This window comes from Leishmania mexicana, chromosome 17 (assembly GCF_000234665.1).
Source record: "Leishmania mexicana MHOM/GT/2001/U1103 complete genome, chromosome 17".
NCBI classification, from domain to species: domain Eukaryota; phylum Euglenozoa; class Kinetoplastea; order Trypanosomatida; family Trypanosomatidae; genus Leishmania; species Leishmania mexicana.
In genome coordinates this window covers 118,065-134,260 of record NC_018321.1, presented here as the reverse complement: position 1 = coordinate 134,260, position 16,196 = coordinate 118,065, and the positions used below count along the sequence as shown (strand labels likewise).

General features: G+C 61.0%; 4 protein-coding genes across 4 annotated transcripts; all 4 read left to right on the top strand.

Annotated features, from left to right (window-relative positions):
• Nucleotides 1–1,353: 1,353 nt before the first annotated feature.
• LMXM_17_0270 (NADH-ubiquinone oxidoreductase, mitochondrial,putative) lies at nucleotides 1,354–2,163 on the top strand (the record flags this gene model as incomplete). The annotated part of the gene is made up of 1 exon (XM_003873840.1): nucleotides 1,354–2,163. One exon carries the CDS (start codon nucleotides 1,354–1,356, stop codon nucleotides 2,161–2,163), a length of 810 nt encoding a protein of 269 aa, XP_003873889.1.
• An 873-nt stretch (nucleotides 2,164–3,036) lies between these two features.
• On the top strand, nucleotides 3,037–5,388 carry LMXM_17_0260 (conserved hypothetical protein; the record flags this gene model as incomplete). The annotated part of the gene is made up of 1 exon (XM_003873839.1): nucleotides 3,037–5,388. The coding sequence occupies one exon, from the start codon at nucleotides 3,037–3,039 to the stop codon at nucleotides 5,386–5,388; it is 2,352 nt and encodes a 783-aa protein (XP_003873888.1).
• A 2,124-nt stretch (nucleotides 5,389–7,512) lies between these two features.
• LMXM_17_0250 (cystathionine beta-synthase) lies at nucleotides 7,513–8,592 on the top strand (the record flags this gene model as incomplete). The annotated part of the gene is made up of 1 exon (XM_003873838.1): nucleotides 7,513–8,592. One exon carries the CDS (start codon nucleotides 7,513–7,515, stop codon nucleotides 8,590–8,592), a length of 1,080 nt encoding a protein of 359 aa, XP_003873887.1.
• A 4,068-nt stretch (nucleotides 8,593–12,660) lies between these two features.
• On the top strand, nucleotides 12,661–16,167 carry LMXM_17_0240 (conserved hypothetical protein; the record flags this gene model as incomplete). The annotated part of the gene is made up of 1 exon (XM_003873837.1): nucleotides 12,661–16,167. One exon carries the CDS (start codon nucleotides 12,661–12,663, stop codon nucleotides 16,165–16,167), a length of 3,507 nt encoding a protein of 1,168 aa, XP_003873886.1.
• Nucleotides 16,168–16,196: the final 29 nt, after the last annotated feature.

The window sequence follows — 16,196 nt, the reverse complement described above, 5'->3', positions numbered from 1 at the left end:
TCGCTCTTCCCACATGGCACATGCACGCGAAAACGGCACACCCACACCCACACCATGTAGGGCGTACCGCTGCACCGCCGCTGGCTAAACTCGCTCGCTCCCCCCTCCTCCCCCCTCCCCTTCGCCTCCTCTCCCTTTCCTTCTTTCGCTTTCTTTTCTTTCTAGAGTTGTACGAAGCCGCGATGGATGCATCGTGTTGGCTCCTGTTACGTCCGCACGTGCGTGCGTGTGCGTGGTAAAGACGCATGTGCGGATTCGAGTGCGTGTGATGCGTGCAGAAAGCAGAAGTGTAGCGCAGAAGAGAAGAGAAGGGCGTGCGCACGTCACGCGAGCGGCGGGGGGAGGGACGGCCGCGTAGACGTGAGTCAACCTGCACTCGCACACGTACACGTAGTGACGCAGAGAGAACGAGCCCGTCTTTTCTCTATCCAGCGCGGTTTGCCCCTTCTTCGCAAGCTGCAGACGGCGGTCTTCCGTGTTCGTGGCCGTCTTGGCAAGTTGGCGAGAGAGGAGGTAGAGGACTATGAAGGTGGTGGTGGGAGGGAGGGAGGGAGTAGGGGGGAGGGGCAGTGAAGGGGCCCTCAGCCTTTTGAGGTCTTCCCCACATCTCACGTTCATCTCTGTATTTCTTGTTGTCCCCTCGGTGCCCCGTGCACAGAGCCCCCCTCCCCCTTCCCTCTCCTCATCTTCCCACTGCCGCCACCACGTGTCGCGAGGTGGAGAGGTGAAGCAAAGAAGGCGTTCGAATTCGCCTCTTCTTGCACTGCACGCCTGTTTCGCGTGCGCTGTGGACGCACGCGCGCACGTGTGCATGTATGCGCTGGCCTCCTGCCTTTTCTTTCCATCTTTTTCTTTTATGCCGCACTCGGTCCCTCCCCACACCTCTCCTCGCTAATAGGCCGCCACCACTGGCGCATCCGCCGAACAGCCGTAGGCACCGATAGCTCGCACCGTCGTGCACCGCAAGCGCAGCCGACGTGCGCAAAAGTGGTCTTGCATCTGTTTGAGATATCTTGAACACACACACACACACACCTTTCTCATCATTGCCACCGCTGTCGCGCAGCTGCAGCGCGTATCTGGGAGTTTGCGTGATTGCGAGCGGTGCCGCTCCCCTCTTCTCTTCCTCCTCCACGCTGACACCCCCTTTCACTGCTGCGGTTTTGTGCTCCTTGTCTATCGTGATCACTAGTAGTGGAAGTAGTAGTTTAGGACTCGTACCAGCTGCCCCCTCCCCTCCCGTAGCCCGCTCTTGTTTTCTACTGACCACTTCGTTTTTTTTTTTTTATTATTTCCGTCGACACGGATGCTCGGGGTCCGATGCTGCGTCTTAGCCAGCCAACCTTGACCGCGATGCGCCGCGTCGCTGCTGCCTCTGCTTCTGCGACCGCGGTGGCGCCGATGACAAGCTACCTGTCCACCAACGCGGCGCTCCTTACGAACGCCTGCGCCGTCCACGGTGAGGCGCGTCACCTGAACACGGACTACGACAACACACGCATTCCGTGGGACTTCACCACAGCCAGCTACGAGAAGATTCACAACGAGATCTTGCCCAAGTTCCCACGCGGCAGGCGAATCTCGGCCACCATTCCGCTGCTGCATCTCGCCCAGCAGCAGCAGGGCGGGTACATCCCGGTGACGGCGATGTACAAGATAGCAAAGATTTGCGAAGTGCCACCGATGCACGTCTTCGAGACGGTCACCTTCTACTCCATGTTCAACCGGCATCCGGTTGGTAAGTACCACATCCAATTCTGCCGCACCACCCCGTGCATGCTGTGCGGCGCCGACGAGCTGATGGAGCGCACCATGCACTACCTGAACGTGCGCATGCACGGCACGACGAGCGACGGCCTTATCACGATTGGCGAGATGGAGTGTCTTGGCGCGTGCGTGAATGCACCAATGCTGGTGGTGAGCGACTACAGCAACCCGCCCAACTTCTCGTACGACTACATGGAGGACTTAACGTGGGAGAGCATCAAGACGCTCGTGGAGAACCTCCGTAGTGGAAAGCCTTTCAAAATCGGCCCGCAGCGTCCAGATCGCAAGTACGCTGAGCCGGCCGGTGGGCGCACGTCGCTCCTGTTCAAGGAACCGCCAGGTCCGTACTGCCGTGACTTGGACGAGAAGGTGGACGCCGCGCCGCCCAAGAAGTAGTCGCACCCATTTTTTCCGTTCTGTGGATGTACGCGTTGATTGGCCCTCTCTCTGTGTGTGTGTGCGTGTACCAAAAGTCGTCGAGTATGTATGTATGCATGCAAGTGTATGCATGTATGTGTGTGGGGGGGCGGGTGTGGCGGGATTAGGTCTCGTGGTGGAAGAGCATCGGGGGGACTGTGCAACCGGCCCCTTCTCTCCCTTCTCTCCCCTTTCTCTCCCCACCGGTGGTGCTTCGTCGCCGTGTACAGGGATAGGTGGGTATGGGGATCTGCCGGTGGCTTACGACCACCGGCGCCCCTCTCTCTGTGCATGCGTGTGCGACTGCGCGTACGGATGAACGTCTGTGTTTGAGCCTCACAAGTCTTCTGCACCTCCCTCTCTCTGTCTTTGATCTGATAAGCGCCGCTCGCCCGCTCCCGATCACCAAACACATACATCGACAGTCGTGGAGCTCGTCGTCTCGCACAGCAGCACCCCGGCGGATGCAGGATCTCTTTCTTCCTGTGCTTCTCGTCTCCCTCTCTCTATCACGCGCATTTTGTTCACGTGGGTGCGTGGGCGAGTGTATTAGCCCGCTGCGCGTGTCACGGAAGGATACATTGACCTGTCACCCGAGGTGTGGGAAAACGAGGACAACGCACGCACCTAGTCTGCCTCCTCCTGAGCTGCACCACACATCCCCCCCTACCCGATACACACACACACACACACACACACCGGTGACCACAGAGTATATCCAACGGCAGAGAGGCGGGAAGCTGCAAACGGATGTCTTCGCCACCGGTGCCAACCCCGTCGTCCCAGCTGTCTGCCGCGGCCGGTGTTGCGACCATCACTGCAGCCAAGAAGACAGATGACGTCTCTGACCTCATGGCGGCGATTCAAAGCGTTCTGGCGGAGCATAATGTGGCGGATGCCCGATTCGTTCTCGAGTTGCCATCAACGGCTGGCGCTGCTTCCACTGTCTCGCCTACTGGCGACGCTGTCACACCGGGGACCCGGGGAGCGGGTAATGCGTCATCGGTGACCGCACCGATCGACTCTTCTGCTCCGAGCACTGGAGGAGGCGTGACCACCACTACGCTTTTGATGGGGATGCAGGCCACCCCCGCTGCGGTCCCAACCCCTCCACCGGAGCATCAGCTCCCCCCACCTCGCGCTCAGTCTCCTTCAAGGCGGCAGCGATCTCCAATCTCGTATCACTCCGAGTCTCTCCTGAGGCATGTTCTTCCGGCGCCATCTACTTTGCATTCAGGTTCTCCTCCGCTGAACGACAGCATAAGCTCGCTGGGCGCCACGGCGCGCCCGGCGCCGTGGGCAGCCGCCGGCGATGCGAGCGGAAAGCAAACGACACCAGGTGCGGTAGCGGTGGAAGGTCTCGCAAGCACCATCCCCGCACAGCCGCCGACTCAGCCGCATCCGCCAACTTCGAGGCGCGTTGTTGATGGCATCACCTCGGACAGCGCAGTGGCCGCTCTCGAAGACGAGGCGGCCGCAGAGATCCGCCGCGTGTCGAACCAGCTCGCGCATGATATTGCGGTCGCCGAGGTTCAAATGTCGCGGAAGGAAATTCTGCAAAAATTTGTTGGTCGCAGCGTCATCCTCGAAGATAGGCGGCAGCGTGAGGCACAGCAGCTGGCTCAGGCGTCAAAGTTGCCGTGGAGCGGCACCCCGCATCCGGCAGTGCCGTTCAAGGCGCATGCGACTGGTGCGCATACCACAGCACCTTCACAATCTCCTCGCAGTCTTTCAGCAGCAGCTGCCAAGCCTCCTGCGCAGAAGCTCAGCGCCAACGCCACGAACCCTAGTGGCTCCGTGACGAGCATTTTCTCCGCCGCCGTATTATCTCCCCCTCCCCCGGAACCACAGCAGCCGCAGCGTCGCAGCATCGTGCGTCTGACCCCGCCATCGGGAACCCCCGTCCGCAGCGGCGGCAACGGCGCCCGCGGCTCGGCTCTATCGGATAGCAGCTCCCTGCCCTCTCTTGTGTCGGCCAAGAAGTCCGCCGTGCCTGGCAGGACGCCTGTGTTCAGCATCCTTAACAAGGATGGGAGCCGCCTGCTCGATCAAGGCGGCGTCGCGAACGCGCTGCGGACATCGTTGCCCGGGGCGCCAGCTAAAGCAGGCGGCGCATCTGTCGCTGCGGCAGGGGCGGCCACGAGTGGCGGTGACGCGAGAGAGGCGAGTCGGCCCAGCAGCAGCAGCAACAGCAGCAATACTAGCATCTCCCATACCCGTCAATCACGCCCCAGCAGCGTTTCCCTCCTTGCCGACGACCGCGCGCCGCCGTCGCCGGTGCACGAGCCGCTACTCGGTGTGGCTGCGAGGGAAGAGGCGAACCGACAGCGCAGCATACTCATGCAAACCCAGCCCCGCTCCCCCACGTCGGAGCCCCGACCGGTGGAGAGTGCCATGAGCAGGGATGATATGGAGGTGTTGCGGAATATGTTGTCGGAACAGAGCAAGAACAACACACGTCGCGCCTTGCAACTGCAGAGCCAGTCACGTCTCTCGCACACGACACAGATGGCGACGCCGCCCGTGATTGGAAAAAGCCAACCCAGCGCTTCCGGCACCTTTTCCACCGTATCGCCTCCGCGCTCGCCGCCTAGGCCGTCTACTTCGGCTGCCGCCGCGCCTTCTCAGCCTTCTCTGCGTGCTATGCTGCAGGAGCAGCAGCTGCTGCAAGACGCCAGTCGCCGCAGCATGGAGGAGCACAATCGATTCATGCAAGCGGCTCGAGCTGCACGGATCCCAGCGCCCGCGTCGCCGAATGCGTTCGAGGCATCTAAGACACCGGCGGTGGCGCACGCGACAACAGCAGCAACCGGCGCCGCAGCTGCCGTACCGGTGACGGTGAAGGAGGACGACGCGGCGCACGGGAAAGCCGGCATTGCCGCCTTGGGGCGAGCGTCGGCGCCGGGGCACAACACGGAGGACGCATTCACGCCCAGCGCCTCCGGTATTCAAGTTGTGAAGTTCACGCTTCCCCACGAGGAGGAGGCGCGGCAGGCGGCGGTGCAGCAGCTGTGTCGAAGTCCCTCAGGGACGCAGCACCTGGACACCAAGGAACGCTATCGTGCCCTCCTAGCCGCGCAGCAGAACGAGTTCACTGAGCAGGAGGCGAGGACACAGGACTACAAGGTGCTGCTGAACCGTGCCGTCGAGTTCAATCGCCTCCAGCAGCAGCAGCAGCAGCAGCAAAGAACGAATCCGTCTTAAAGGGCCAACCAGCCGGTGCCCGCCACAATTTGTGCGGCTTAATGGGTTCGTCGAGGCGGTGGTGACGATGCACCTTTGCGTCCGCGCTGCGTCCCCACGGCGAGGGCTTATGTACATAACACCAACGTAAAACATGTATTTTTCTCTACGGCTCTTTGTGCATATGTTGATGTACAGAGACCGGCATGGGTGTGGCGGACTTTGATGTATATGCATAAACCAACAAAGGGAGGGTACCCCCCCTCTCTCTCCAAAGACAAGCGAGCACCGTTGATTCGGTGTCGTTCTCTCTGTGTGTGTGTGCGTCTCGTGCGCTGACGTCAGCCTACAACACGCCTCTACCTACCCCCTTTTCACCCCCTTCCCACCAGCAGTCCATCTGCTGCCCATGTACATGGAGCAGACAAGTACACAACAGACAGAGGGCGAGGGAGAGGTAGCGGGAGGGAGCACACGGTGGCCACGCTAGATGTATATATATATATATATATATATGTGTGTGTATGTGCATATGTGTATATATATATGCATGCATAGTTCTATGTAGATGTACATATATATATATATACATGCATGCATGCATGCCTATCTATCTATCCATACGTTTGTGCTCGGTGTTTCGTTGTTGCGGAATGCAATCCGAGAAGAAGCGCCCGACAAAGGGAGCCCGGAAAAGGAGCAGCAAGAGGAAGAGGACAGGCACCGAGACAGAGGTAGAGGTGATCGAAAGCGAACAAGGACGAGAGCCGGAGCATCGACAGCGATAGGATTCCTCCACCTCCCCACTAACCCCTTCGTCCGTGTATGTATGTATGTGTCTGGGTGTCTGTGTATGCTTCTTGCTCCCTCCCTATCCGATCTCACCCCTGTGTTACGTTTCGCGTCGGGCTGCACTCCGTCTTTCCTTATGCGTATTCTTCATGTGTGCGTCTGTGCTTTTTCTCTTCCGCGCCCTTTTCTTTCATGATGATGGTTGCATCCTCTGGCCGCGCACACGTGTGCCGGCGATAAGGACGTCGGACTCCCTCCTTGTCCCCCTCTCCCTCTCCTCGCCACGCTTCACGAGTCGTTTCTGTTTAAATCCGTGTTGCTTCCCCCCACCCCCTTCCTCCGTTCTTTTGTATCTTGCTCTGTCTTGTGAGTTCGCGTACCTTCGGAACGATGCAGTGATGTCGCCACGGCCGCTACACACACGCACACGTATACGACTAGACGCCGCGTCCCCTTCTTCTCTCCCCCCTCCCTCCCCGGGACTGCGTCATGGTTTAGTGCGTGTCATTCTGCGCACAGAGTACACCCCCTCTTGTCCGTTTGATTTGCCGTCCCGCTGCGTACGTCCTCGACTGTATCCCTTACATCGCATCCCCCCTCCCCCAAACTTCCTCGCTGCCAACCTCGCTTGGTCTCTCAAGTGAGGCAACGCTGCGGCTGTGAAAGGGGGAGGGGTAAGAGAGGAGACTATTGGCGGCTGCGTGGGCACATGTATGTGCGTACCTCTCTCTCGCTGTCTCCGTGAGCGTATGCATGCATGGAGGATCGATCGTCATTTTTTTCTTTTGTGCTTTGCATGTAGGCGGCAGCCATTTTCTTCGTGATGCTTGCGTGTGCGCGTTTGGTGAAGCTGTCCTTGACGCGGGTCGATGCTGGAACATGTATTCTCAAAATCCCAAGAAGTTAACCAGAAGACACGTGTGTCAACTTTCCTTCGGGATGCCCAACACGCTTGTGGGCGTACCCACATGCTGTGCGAGGCCTCTTCCCTGCCTCTTCCCTTTCGACATGCACACAGTGCACTCGCTCGTGGGAACTGCCCGCCGTCGAAAGCCTTATCACTTCTTGTCTCCCGGTCGGCGTCCTCCCCCCACCCCGCACCAACTGAACAGTTGGGTGTGCCTTCCTGACTGGAGTCCACCTTTGCTCTCTTCTTTCCCGTCCTTCCACCGCTAATGCCGCTGCCCACCACTGCCTGCGTGTCTGCCACATCGTTTGCCTCCCCCCCACACACACCCCACAGTCAGCAGCAACAGTCATTGCCTTCTATAATCCTCTTCGTTTTCTTGAAGCATATTTCTTGGCCCCTTTTCCCACGCATTCTCCCTCTGCCTGTCTCTGTCTCTCATCATAATGACATCCGCAGCCCCCCGTGACCAAATTTTGGCCAACGCCCTCGAGGCGGTCGGCAACACCCCTTGCATCCGCTTGAACGGTGTCCCACAGAAGCACGGCATTCAGTGCGAGGTTGTGGCCAAGTGCGAGTTCTTCAACCCTGGCGGGAGCGTGAAGGACCGCATTGGCAAGCAGATGGTACTCGACGCCGAAAAGAGCGGGACGCTCAAGCCGGGCTCCGTGATTGTGGAGGCTACCAGCGGCAACACTGGCATCGGCCTCGCCATGGCGGCCGCGATCCGCGGGTACCACATGGTGATTACGATGCCGAAGAAGATGTCGCACGAGAAGGAGACGACGCTGCGGTCCCTCGGCGCCGAGGTGATCCGCACGGAGACGTCTCTTCCGCACGACCACCCGGACAGCCTCATCGGCGTCGCTCGCCGCCTGCGCGATGAGAAGGGCTACGTACTGCTGGACCAGTACACGAACCCCAGCAACCCGGGTGCGCACTACGAGTTCACTGGTCAGGAGATCTACGACCAGTGCGGCGGCAAGGTCGACATGGTAGTCATCTGCGCCGGAACCGGAGGCACGATCACCGGAGTGGCCAAGAAGCTGAAGGAGCTCATCCCCGAAGTCATCGTTGTCGGTGTAGACCCGGTCGGCAGCATCATCGCGGACCCCGAACACCCCGGCGAGCCTGTCATGTACCACGTAGAGGGAATCGGCTATGATTTTGTGCCGGACGTGTGCGAGCGTAAGTACGTCGATCGCTGGGTCAAGACGCGCGATCAGGAGAGTTTTGACCTCGCCCTCGAGCTGCACCGCGAGGAGGGTCTGCTGGTCGGCGGTAGCAGCGGCTCCGCGATGGCCGGCGTCGTGGAGGCAGCCAAGGACCTGCGCCCGGATCAGCGCTGCGTCGTGCTCATGGCGGACGGTATCCGCAACTACATGGGGAAGTTCGCCGATGTCAACTGGATGATCGAGAACGGCTTCCGTCAGGGTGAAGTGACCCGCCCCACCTATGACACGCTGAAGAAGGAGCTGGAGGAGGTGAAGGCAAAGCTGGCCAAGTACGAGAGCGGCGCTCAGTAGAGAGGCGGTGGCAGCAAGAGAGAGTGAGTGCGAGGGAATGAGGAGGAGGCAGAATGGATGGGGGTCTGGGCTGATCGAGGGGACCACCGCGTGCCTGCGTGCGAGATACCCCCCTTCTCCTCCCCCCATATCAAAAGGAGAGAGTGCAGTCATGTTGCAGCAGCTTTCCAGATTATACCCTCCCTCTCTCCCTCTCTCCCGTGCCACTACGCCATGCTCTGCCCGACGTTCTTCTTCCTCCCACCCCGCACCATACATCCTTCTCTGTTTTTCCTTACCGTTTTCGCCACATCCCCCCCTCCCCCTTCGCTCGTCTACTCTGCGACAGCACCTCCACCGTTGCAAGCCATTGCTGTGTCTCGTGTGAATGTACACATGTCACTGCGTCTTCATCCGTCCCTATGACGCCGTTTCTCTCCACCATCACCGCCACTGCCACCCCTTGGGATGCATCGATGTGTGCCGCTACCTCCCCCCAGACCCCATTCCGTCGTCTGTCCTCTTCCCTCGTTGCCTGCGGGGGGGGGTATGCGCCCTTGCGTGTGTATGCGTGTGTGTATGTGAAGACAGGCGGTCGGAAGACCTGTGCGCTGCACTCCGTCACTCTCTCCGCGACCCTGAAGTGAATCGTTCGCCAGCTCTCCTTTTGCACCTGGGTGCCAGTGCGCATGTGCTTTCTTACCCCCCTCCCCCAGTGGCACCCTAACGCATCGCAAGCCCATCTTGGAATAGATGGAAAGCCGATAGGACGGTGATGGAGGCACACGGGCCAGCGCACATCGGCTGCGGCCGGTGTTTGTGATGCCTTTGCGTCTTTTCCGTCTTTCACCACCACCACCTCCTTCCCCTCGCTTCGCAGGCGTGCTCTTCCGTCATGGATGCTGTGCTGTGTACACGTACTGCACACATACACGTATGCCGATGTGTGTGTGTGCGCGCCTATATGGACAGTACGTGTGAGCGCGCGTGTCACCTGGGGCTTGTTGTGTGTACTTCTCTGTGTGTGTGTGTGTGCGCTGCTCTCTTTGTGCCCAACCCCCTTTTTCTCACCTCGCCATGAAGTCAAACTACGTCGCTCTCGCTCCCGCCGCCTGCGTGCGTGCGTGCGTGCGTGCGATGTTTCTTTTTCATGTCTTTGATCACGTCGACTTCGTCGCACGCCATTCTTCGCCTCTCCTGCTCGCCTGAATCGAAGCGCTTCGTCGTCGCGTGCTCTCGCTCCTCATCAGTGTCATGCTCTTCCACGTCTGCGCCAGCGGGTGTCAGGCCGTGGGTGCAAGAGGCCGTTGTGTGTTCGGCTTTTGGCTTTCCTTACCTATTGCGTGGGCCTTCCATTGCTGCCGCGGCACCGTGTTGTTGCCGAGTCCAAGGGGACCTATGCAGGCACACCGAATGGCGTCGGTGATGGGAGGCGCTAGATGAGGTGGACAGGTGGGCGGGTTTGAGAGGGGAAAGGGAGGCAGGGTTAGGGGACAGCAGAGACGAAGCCAAGAAGGGCTCTCGTGTAGGCATGCGGGCTCCGAAGACCAACACGTGGGGCACCGCCGTCTCTGCATGCTTATCGTTTGCTCAGTATCACAGCCTGTCTCAAGCAGCACGGAGGGCGTCAACACACGCTACTTGACGAAGCAAGAGGACACGGCAGCCGTCTGCGGTGATGCCACGCCCTCTTCTCCCGGTCTTTTGTTCGCCTTTTCTCTGTCGGTTTCTATGCGTCCCTCGCGTCGTGCTTCAAGGCACGCAACGCAGGAGCGCCCTCTGCTGCACACAAACCACCAGACGGATGACGACGTGAAGAAGAAGAAAAGGGAACCCTCATACTAAGATATGCAAGCAGGCGCGCACACACACACACACACGCTCATGGACACCACCGCGCCTGCGTAAGATTAACGTTGAAAGCAGAAGCAAAGGATGACGAGGGAACAGACATGGGCGAAGGGTGCGAGGAACATCTCCGCGTGAAGGAGGAGGAGACAACGCGCAACGCGTGCTGCACTGATGCGTTGATAATACCACTCCCTCCTCCCTCTCGAAACAGTGGAGAGGATACAACACTGCTGCGTTGTTGTGCACCGATGGGTGTGTGCGTGTGTCTGTGGAGGAGGGGAGGGAGGGGCGTGCTAGCGGGACGGGGTAGTAGCTGCGCCCGTGTTCGCCCTGCGTCGACAGAACTCGGCGTGTTTACTTGAGGGGTGGTCAGAACGTCACGAGCTGCGCCCTTCCACACCTTCTTCTTCCACTGCGCCATGTGCGCGTAACTTCTCTGCCACAGCTTCGGCACACGTCATCCGCTTCTCTTCTCTCGCCTCCCTCTCTCCCTGACGACGGACGACAGCCTTACGTCGCGGGAACAGACTCTCGCGCACACGCCCACCATCACCAACGCAGTTCCATGCGACGACGACGACGATTCTCTCTCTTTCTTTCTTGATAGCTCTGACCCTCTGTTGTTGTTGTCTCTTTCACTTTTACGTGCGCTGCAGCGTTGCTCATCCCCGTTGGCAGCTGTGATTCTTCATACGGGTATATACACATCTATATATCTATATATCTATATATATTTCCTTTTGGTCCTGATCTCATTGCTTCACTCCTGCATCCCGCGTGCCAGCGGTGTGCGGGCGTGTGTCTCTCTGTGTGTATGTGTTGGCGTGGCGGCCGCATCCACAGAAAGACAAGCGAAACAAAAGGCAGACGAGAGGTACGAGAAGGGGGCCTTTGCCGGTGCTTTGAGGGACATCCACCAACGCCAACCCCTGCTCCTTCCCTCTCTCTCTCCACCGATCCAGCCTTGACACGCACTCAACATCAAACCCGGCTTCATAGTAGCAGAAGGTTTGACGGGAAGGGCGGGCGGCGTCAGCACCAGGGACACATTACAAGTGACATCAAGCCACAGCGGCCGAAGAAAACGAAAGCCAGGCCACCTCGCTCTTGTACGCACAGCCCGACGTGGCGTGCGTCTCCTCTATCCTTTCCACCGGATACACTCGCCCCCCTCCCTCCCCATACAGCCACACAGAGACTCACACGCGCAACTATACAGCGAACACCATCCCCTCCCCCGTCCCATCCCCCACAAGCGAAGAAAGGCGTGACTTCGCTCGCATCTTTGACCGCTTACACCACTCCCCACTCTGCTCTGCGACGTATTGCTCCCCACCTCGGGAGTCCACTTGAGGGATCGCTCACCCTCCTCCCTCCTCTCCCAGCGTGGGACGCTGCTGCCGCTCTGCCCCAACTTGGCAATTCGAACCGAGGGCGCACTTGCCTGTGGCCCTCTCTCCCGCTCTCTTTTCTTGTTGTTTCGTCGCTCGCTTGCCTCCCCCTTCCCCTCCCTCCCTCCTGCTCCTCCTTCCCCCAGTGCACCTTCCCTTCCCTCCAGCGTCAGCCACACGCACACCAGCACGCACTCAACAGCTCGATTTCACCGCCCGCCACTTCCACCACCTCCTCCTCTTCACTTGGCTTTCTCCTTCTCCCTCGGTACCCCTCTTCGTCGCCGTGGGGGGCTCCTCCTCGTGTCGCGCCTCTGCTCTTCTTCCCATATTGTCTGCGCAGGATCTGCGCGCGCGCGTGTGTGTGTGTGCTCGGAGGCGTGTCTTCTGTTTCCTCCGTCCGCGCTTCCTCGCCAGTGTGTCCCGCGCTCCCCCTTTCCTTTCGCTTCTCGCCCCTTCACCACTCGCGCTCGACAAGCGTCGCTTGCGCCTGTGCGTTGCTCCATCTGGGCGGTGCGCGTCCCAGCAACGAAAGAGGCAGCAGAACGAGGCAGCGCGCGTGGGGCGTATTGGGTGGGCCGTCATGGCATCCGCGGGGACAAGCTCCATCAGTCGTCTTGACTTTGGCGGCAGCACAAGGAGCAGTCAAAGTAATACCGCGAGGAGCAGGAGCAGCCCTAGTAGCAGCGTTCAGAGCGGCATGCTACACGTGGACAGCGCTGACTACCACGATACCATCAGCCCAGCCGCGTCGTCGCCGTTTCCAGAATCAACTTTTGCGGCAGCCGCGATGGTGGAGGGTGGCCCTGCCTTGACTAGAGTGCCTTCATCAGCAAGTGGCTTGACCATGTGCCACACTGCGTCGAGCGGGAGCTTCTACAGGTTTGCGGCCGCCACATCCTCACCACCTGCGCAGCTGCCTGCTCGCTGGTTGCGGCAGCCGGACGCTTTGTCGCCTCCTTTGCCTCTGCAGCCGCACGGCCAACGGCAGCAACAGCCAGCCACAACGCCGTCATCGACACAGGCTTGTGACAGCACGTCAACGACTGCTGTTGCGAGTCGGCATGCTCGTCCGGCTCCGGCCTCGCCATCGCCTCGTGCAGACGGTGATACTGCTGCAGCCGCTACGAGTACCGCCACGCCTGGGCGATCGTGTGCCTCACCACCGCCTCGCCGGTCACACACAACGGCGGAGGCGCGCCTATCACCACCGTCTGCAGCTCTCCCGCGTCCTTTTTACTTTCAACCGGTGCGTACAACAGAGTCGCCCTGCGTGGCTACGACGGCGTCTTCGTCGGAGTGGGTGCTGCTGAATGTTGGCGGCCGGCTCATCACAACAACCGTCGGCACACTCATGGCGGATCCTGACAGCGTGCTGGCGTCGCTGTGTGCGTGCCTTGTCCCCCCGCCAGGGCGGGGTGACATCGCTGCCGGGAAGAAGAGCAGTGCACATCGCAGTGCAGCTATCACAACACTGGAGACGTCGGGGCTCTGTAGAGCCGTCGCTGACACGACGCCGCCCGAGGAGGAGGAGGCGCCCGAAGGTGGAGTTCGGTGCGACTCGCTAGGGCGTGACAACCGCACTCACACCGCCAACCTCGCCGACGGCCGCGACGCAGACGGCTTGCGCAACAACGCATCGGAGAGCGGTGGCGGCGACGCACAGACGCTGCCGACAGAGGCAGCGCTAGACGTGGGGGTGTCACCGGCCGCGGAGGATGGACCGCAATATGTGCCTCAGCACGACAATGATAGCGTACAACGCGACGGCGATCGCTCCTCCCCGTTCTCTGAGCTTTACACATGCCACCGCTCATCGCACCACTCTATCGCCTCCGCTGCCCCGACCTTTGCCGCACCACCGCCGTCGCTGCAGCACGTGCCGCACCAGCATTCTTTGCTCTCCGTGATGCGGGAGTCGCAGTCTGACTACGTGGCAGCTCACACGCCGCCGGCAGTCAGCCTGCCAGTGGGTGCCAGCGTTGGGGAGGGCGGCGACGGCGAGGCGGTGAGCCCGCAGCAGACGGCCTCTGCCATACCCCTCGACACAGACGGCGCCAACGCCATCTTGCTTGACCTGGACGCGGACTACTTCTTGCCGATCTTGAACTACCTGCGTCACGGTACTGCCATGATCCCGCACTACCTCAGCGTGGCCGGGGTTCTGGCGATGGCGGAGTATCTGAACGTGATGGGGCTAGTGCGGCTGCTGCGCGGTCCAGCGAAGCCACGGCGTGTGATGTTGTTCAGCTGGGGCTCCGGCGGCAATGGGGAGCTGGGAACCCACGCCACACGAGACGAGCCGACGCCGACCATGGCGCAAGTGACGCCGTTCGGCGTGCGGGTGTGCGAGATTGCGCTAGGGGCGAACTACAGCTGCGCCTTGAGCGACACCGGCAGCATATACACGTTTGGTAACGGGGAGTGGGGCCAGCTGGGTCTCGGCGGAAGTGGCTGTGCCGTGCGCGGTGGCAGCAGCCCCGCAGGTGGTGGCGTGGGCGGTGGCACCGGCACCGGCCAGGATGGTGCCGATGTGCCGGTGGAGCTGCTGATTCCACGCCGGATTCCACTGTTTGAGCAGCTGCCGGCGGTGCACGTGGCGGCCGGGTACGCGTTCGCTATGGCGATTGTGGAGGGCCACCACGTCTACTTCTGGGGCAACAACAACCACGGCCAAAGTGGCCGCGGACGCGCCCACTTTGACTTGCCGACGAAGAAGGTGGACGCACCCGTGCTGGTGGACACGCTGGAGGGCAAACGCATCATCCAGCTGAGCTGCGGCAGCTTCTTCGCACTGGCGCTAAGCGATGATGGCTCCCTGTACAGCTGGGGGCTGGTGGACTGTGTTGGTCTCGGCACACCGGAGGAGGTGGAGCGTCGCTATCGCGACGTTCTTGGCGAGTCCCTCAGCAACGAGCGCCGCGCTGTCGTGCTGACGCCGCAGCTGGTCACCGTGAAGGGCAGGCAGCGAGTCGCTCCTGGCGGCGCGGCCGTGACTGCGCTGGAGCGCATTGTGCGCATCCGCGCCGGACAGTGGCACAGTGGCGCCATCAACGAGCACGGAGAGCTCTTTACATGGGGTGTGGGGTATCAAGGTCGTCTCGGGCACGGCTCCAAAGCTCCCGCCTACGTGCCGACGCTGGTGCGCGGCGCGCTTGAGGGCCACCGTGTAGTAGATGTGGCCTGCGGCTCCTTCCACACCGTCGCCCTCACTGCCGCCGGTGCCGTCTTCTGCTGGGGCGACAATGCAAGTGGGCAGTGCGGCACCACCGCTGGCAGCCCCGACGCTTTCACCGCGCCGTATCGGGTCGTCGGTCTCGAGTACGTGGCCGGCGGCGTGGCTCGCAGCATCGCTTGCGGCCGGCAGCACACTGTCGTCGTGATGGAGGGCCCGCAGCCGTGGTGCCCGCAGCCATGCTGCCGCGCCGACGCTGCCGAGTTTGGGTACCATTCCCACGCGCAGGTCTACTGCTTCGGCGAGGCAACCCGGGCGGCGAACGCGACGGGCTCAACCGCGTCTGCTGTGAGTGGCGCGACGCGTGGCACGGTTTCCTCGAGCCACATCGGGGTGCCCGTGGCCGCGATGAACGCAAGCGCTCTGCCCACCTCTCCGGGCCACGGTCCTTATATGACGGGTGCTTCTGCCGGCGGCTACCAGCCTGCTCTCGCACCTGGCGGCGCTGCTGCTGCGTTCCCGACTCGCTCGCCGCTCCCGTGCACGGGGGGCCATCATCACCCACACTATCAGCTCGTGCCCGGCCTGCAAAATGTTGATGTGCGAGGGGTCGTGAGCGGGCTGCATCACACCTTCGCCTACGTCGAAGAGCTCGGTGCCAATGCACTGCCGGTCGCTGACGGATTCAGCGAAAAGTTGCCTACTGCGACACGCGGCTGGGAGCACCGACCGAGCTACGCCCCTTACCCACCTCCGCTGCTACCACCTCAAGCGGCATCGGCAGCGGAGAGCCACGTGAGGCACTCGGCATTCACGTGGGGACCAAGAGGCTGCAGTAGCGGCGACACTACTCTCAGCTGGGTCAGGTCGTTCATGCCTCCAACACCGGCATCACAGCGGCCACCCTCCGCGTACCGCGACCCGTGGGCGGACGCTCCGGTTGAGAGCAGCACGGACAGCGTCGGCGGCCGCATCATGCCACTCACTAGGACCCGTACAATGCACCCGACGTCATGGAGCAGCTACCATATAACGCCGCCTTTCACAGGTGCTGCTTCTCCGCAGCAGCACCATCACTTGACGAGTCCCCTTACGCGTAGGGAAGAGGGTGCGTACTTGGAGGTGAGTGGCGGTAACGGCGGCAACGGTCGACTTGCCGGCTCCGCTGGTACCGTTTGAGTAGGACAGGAACTACCCCAAGCTTCGAC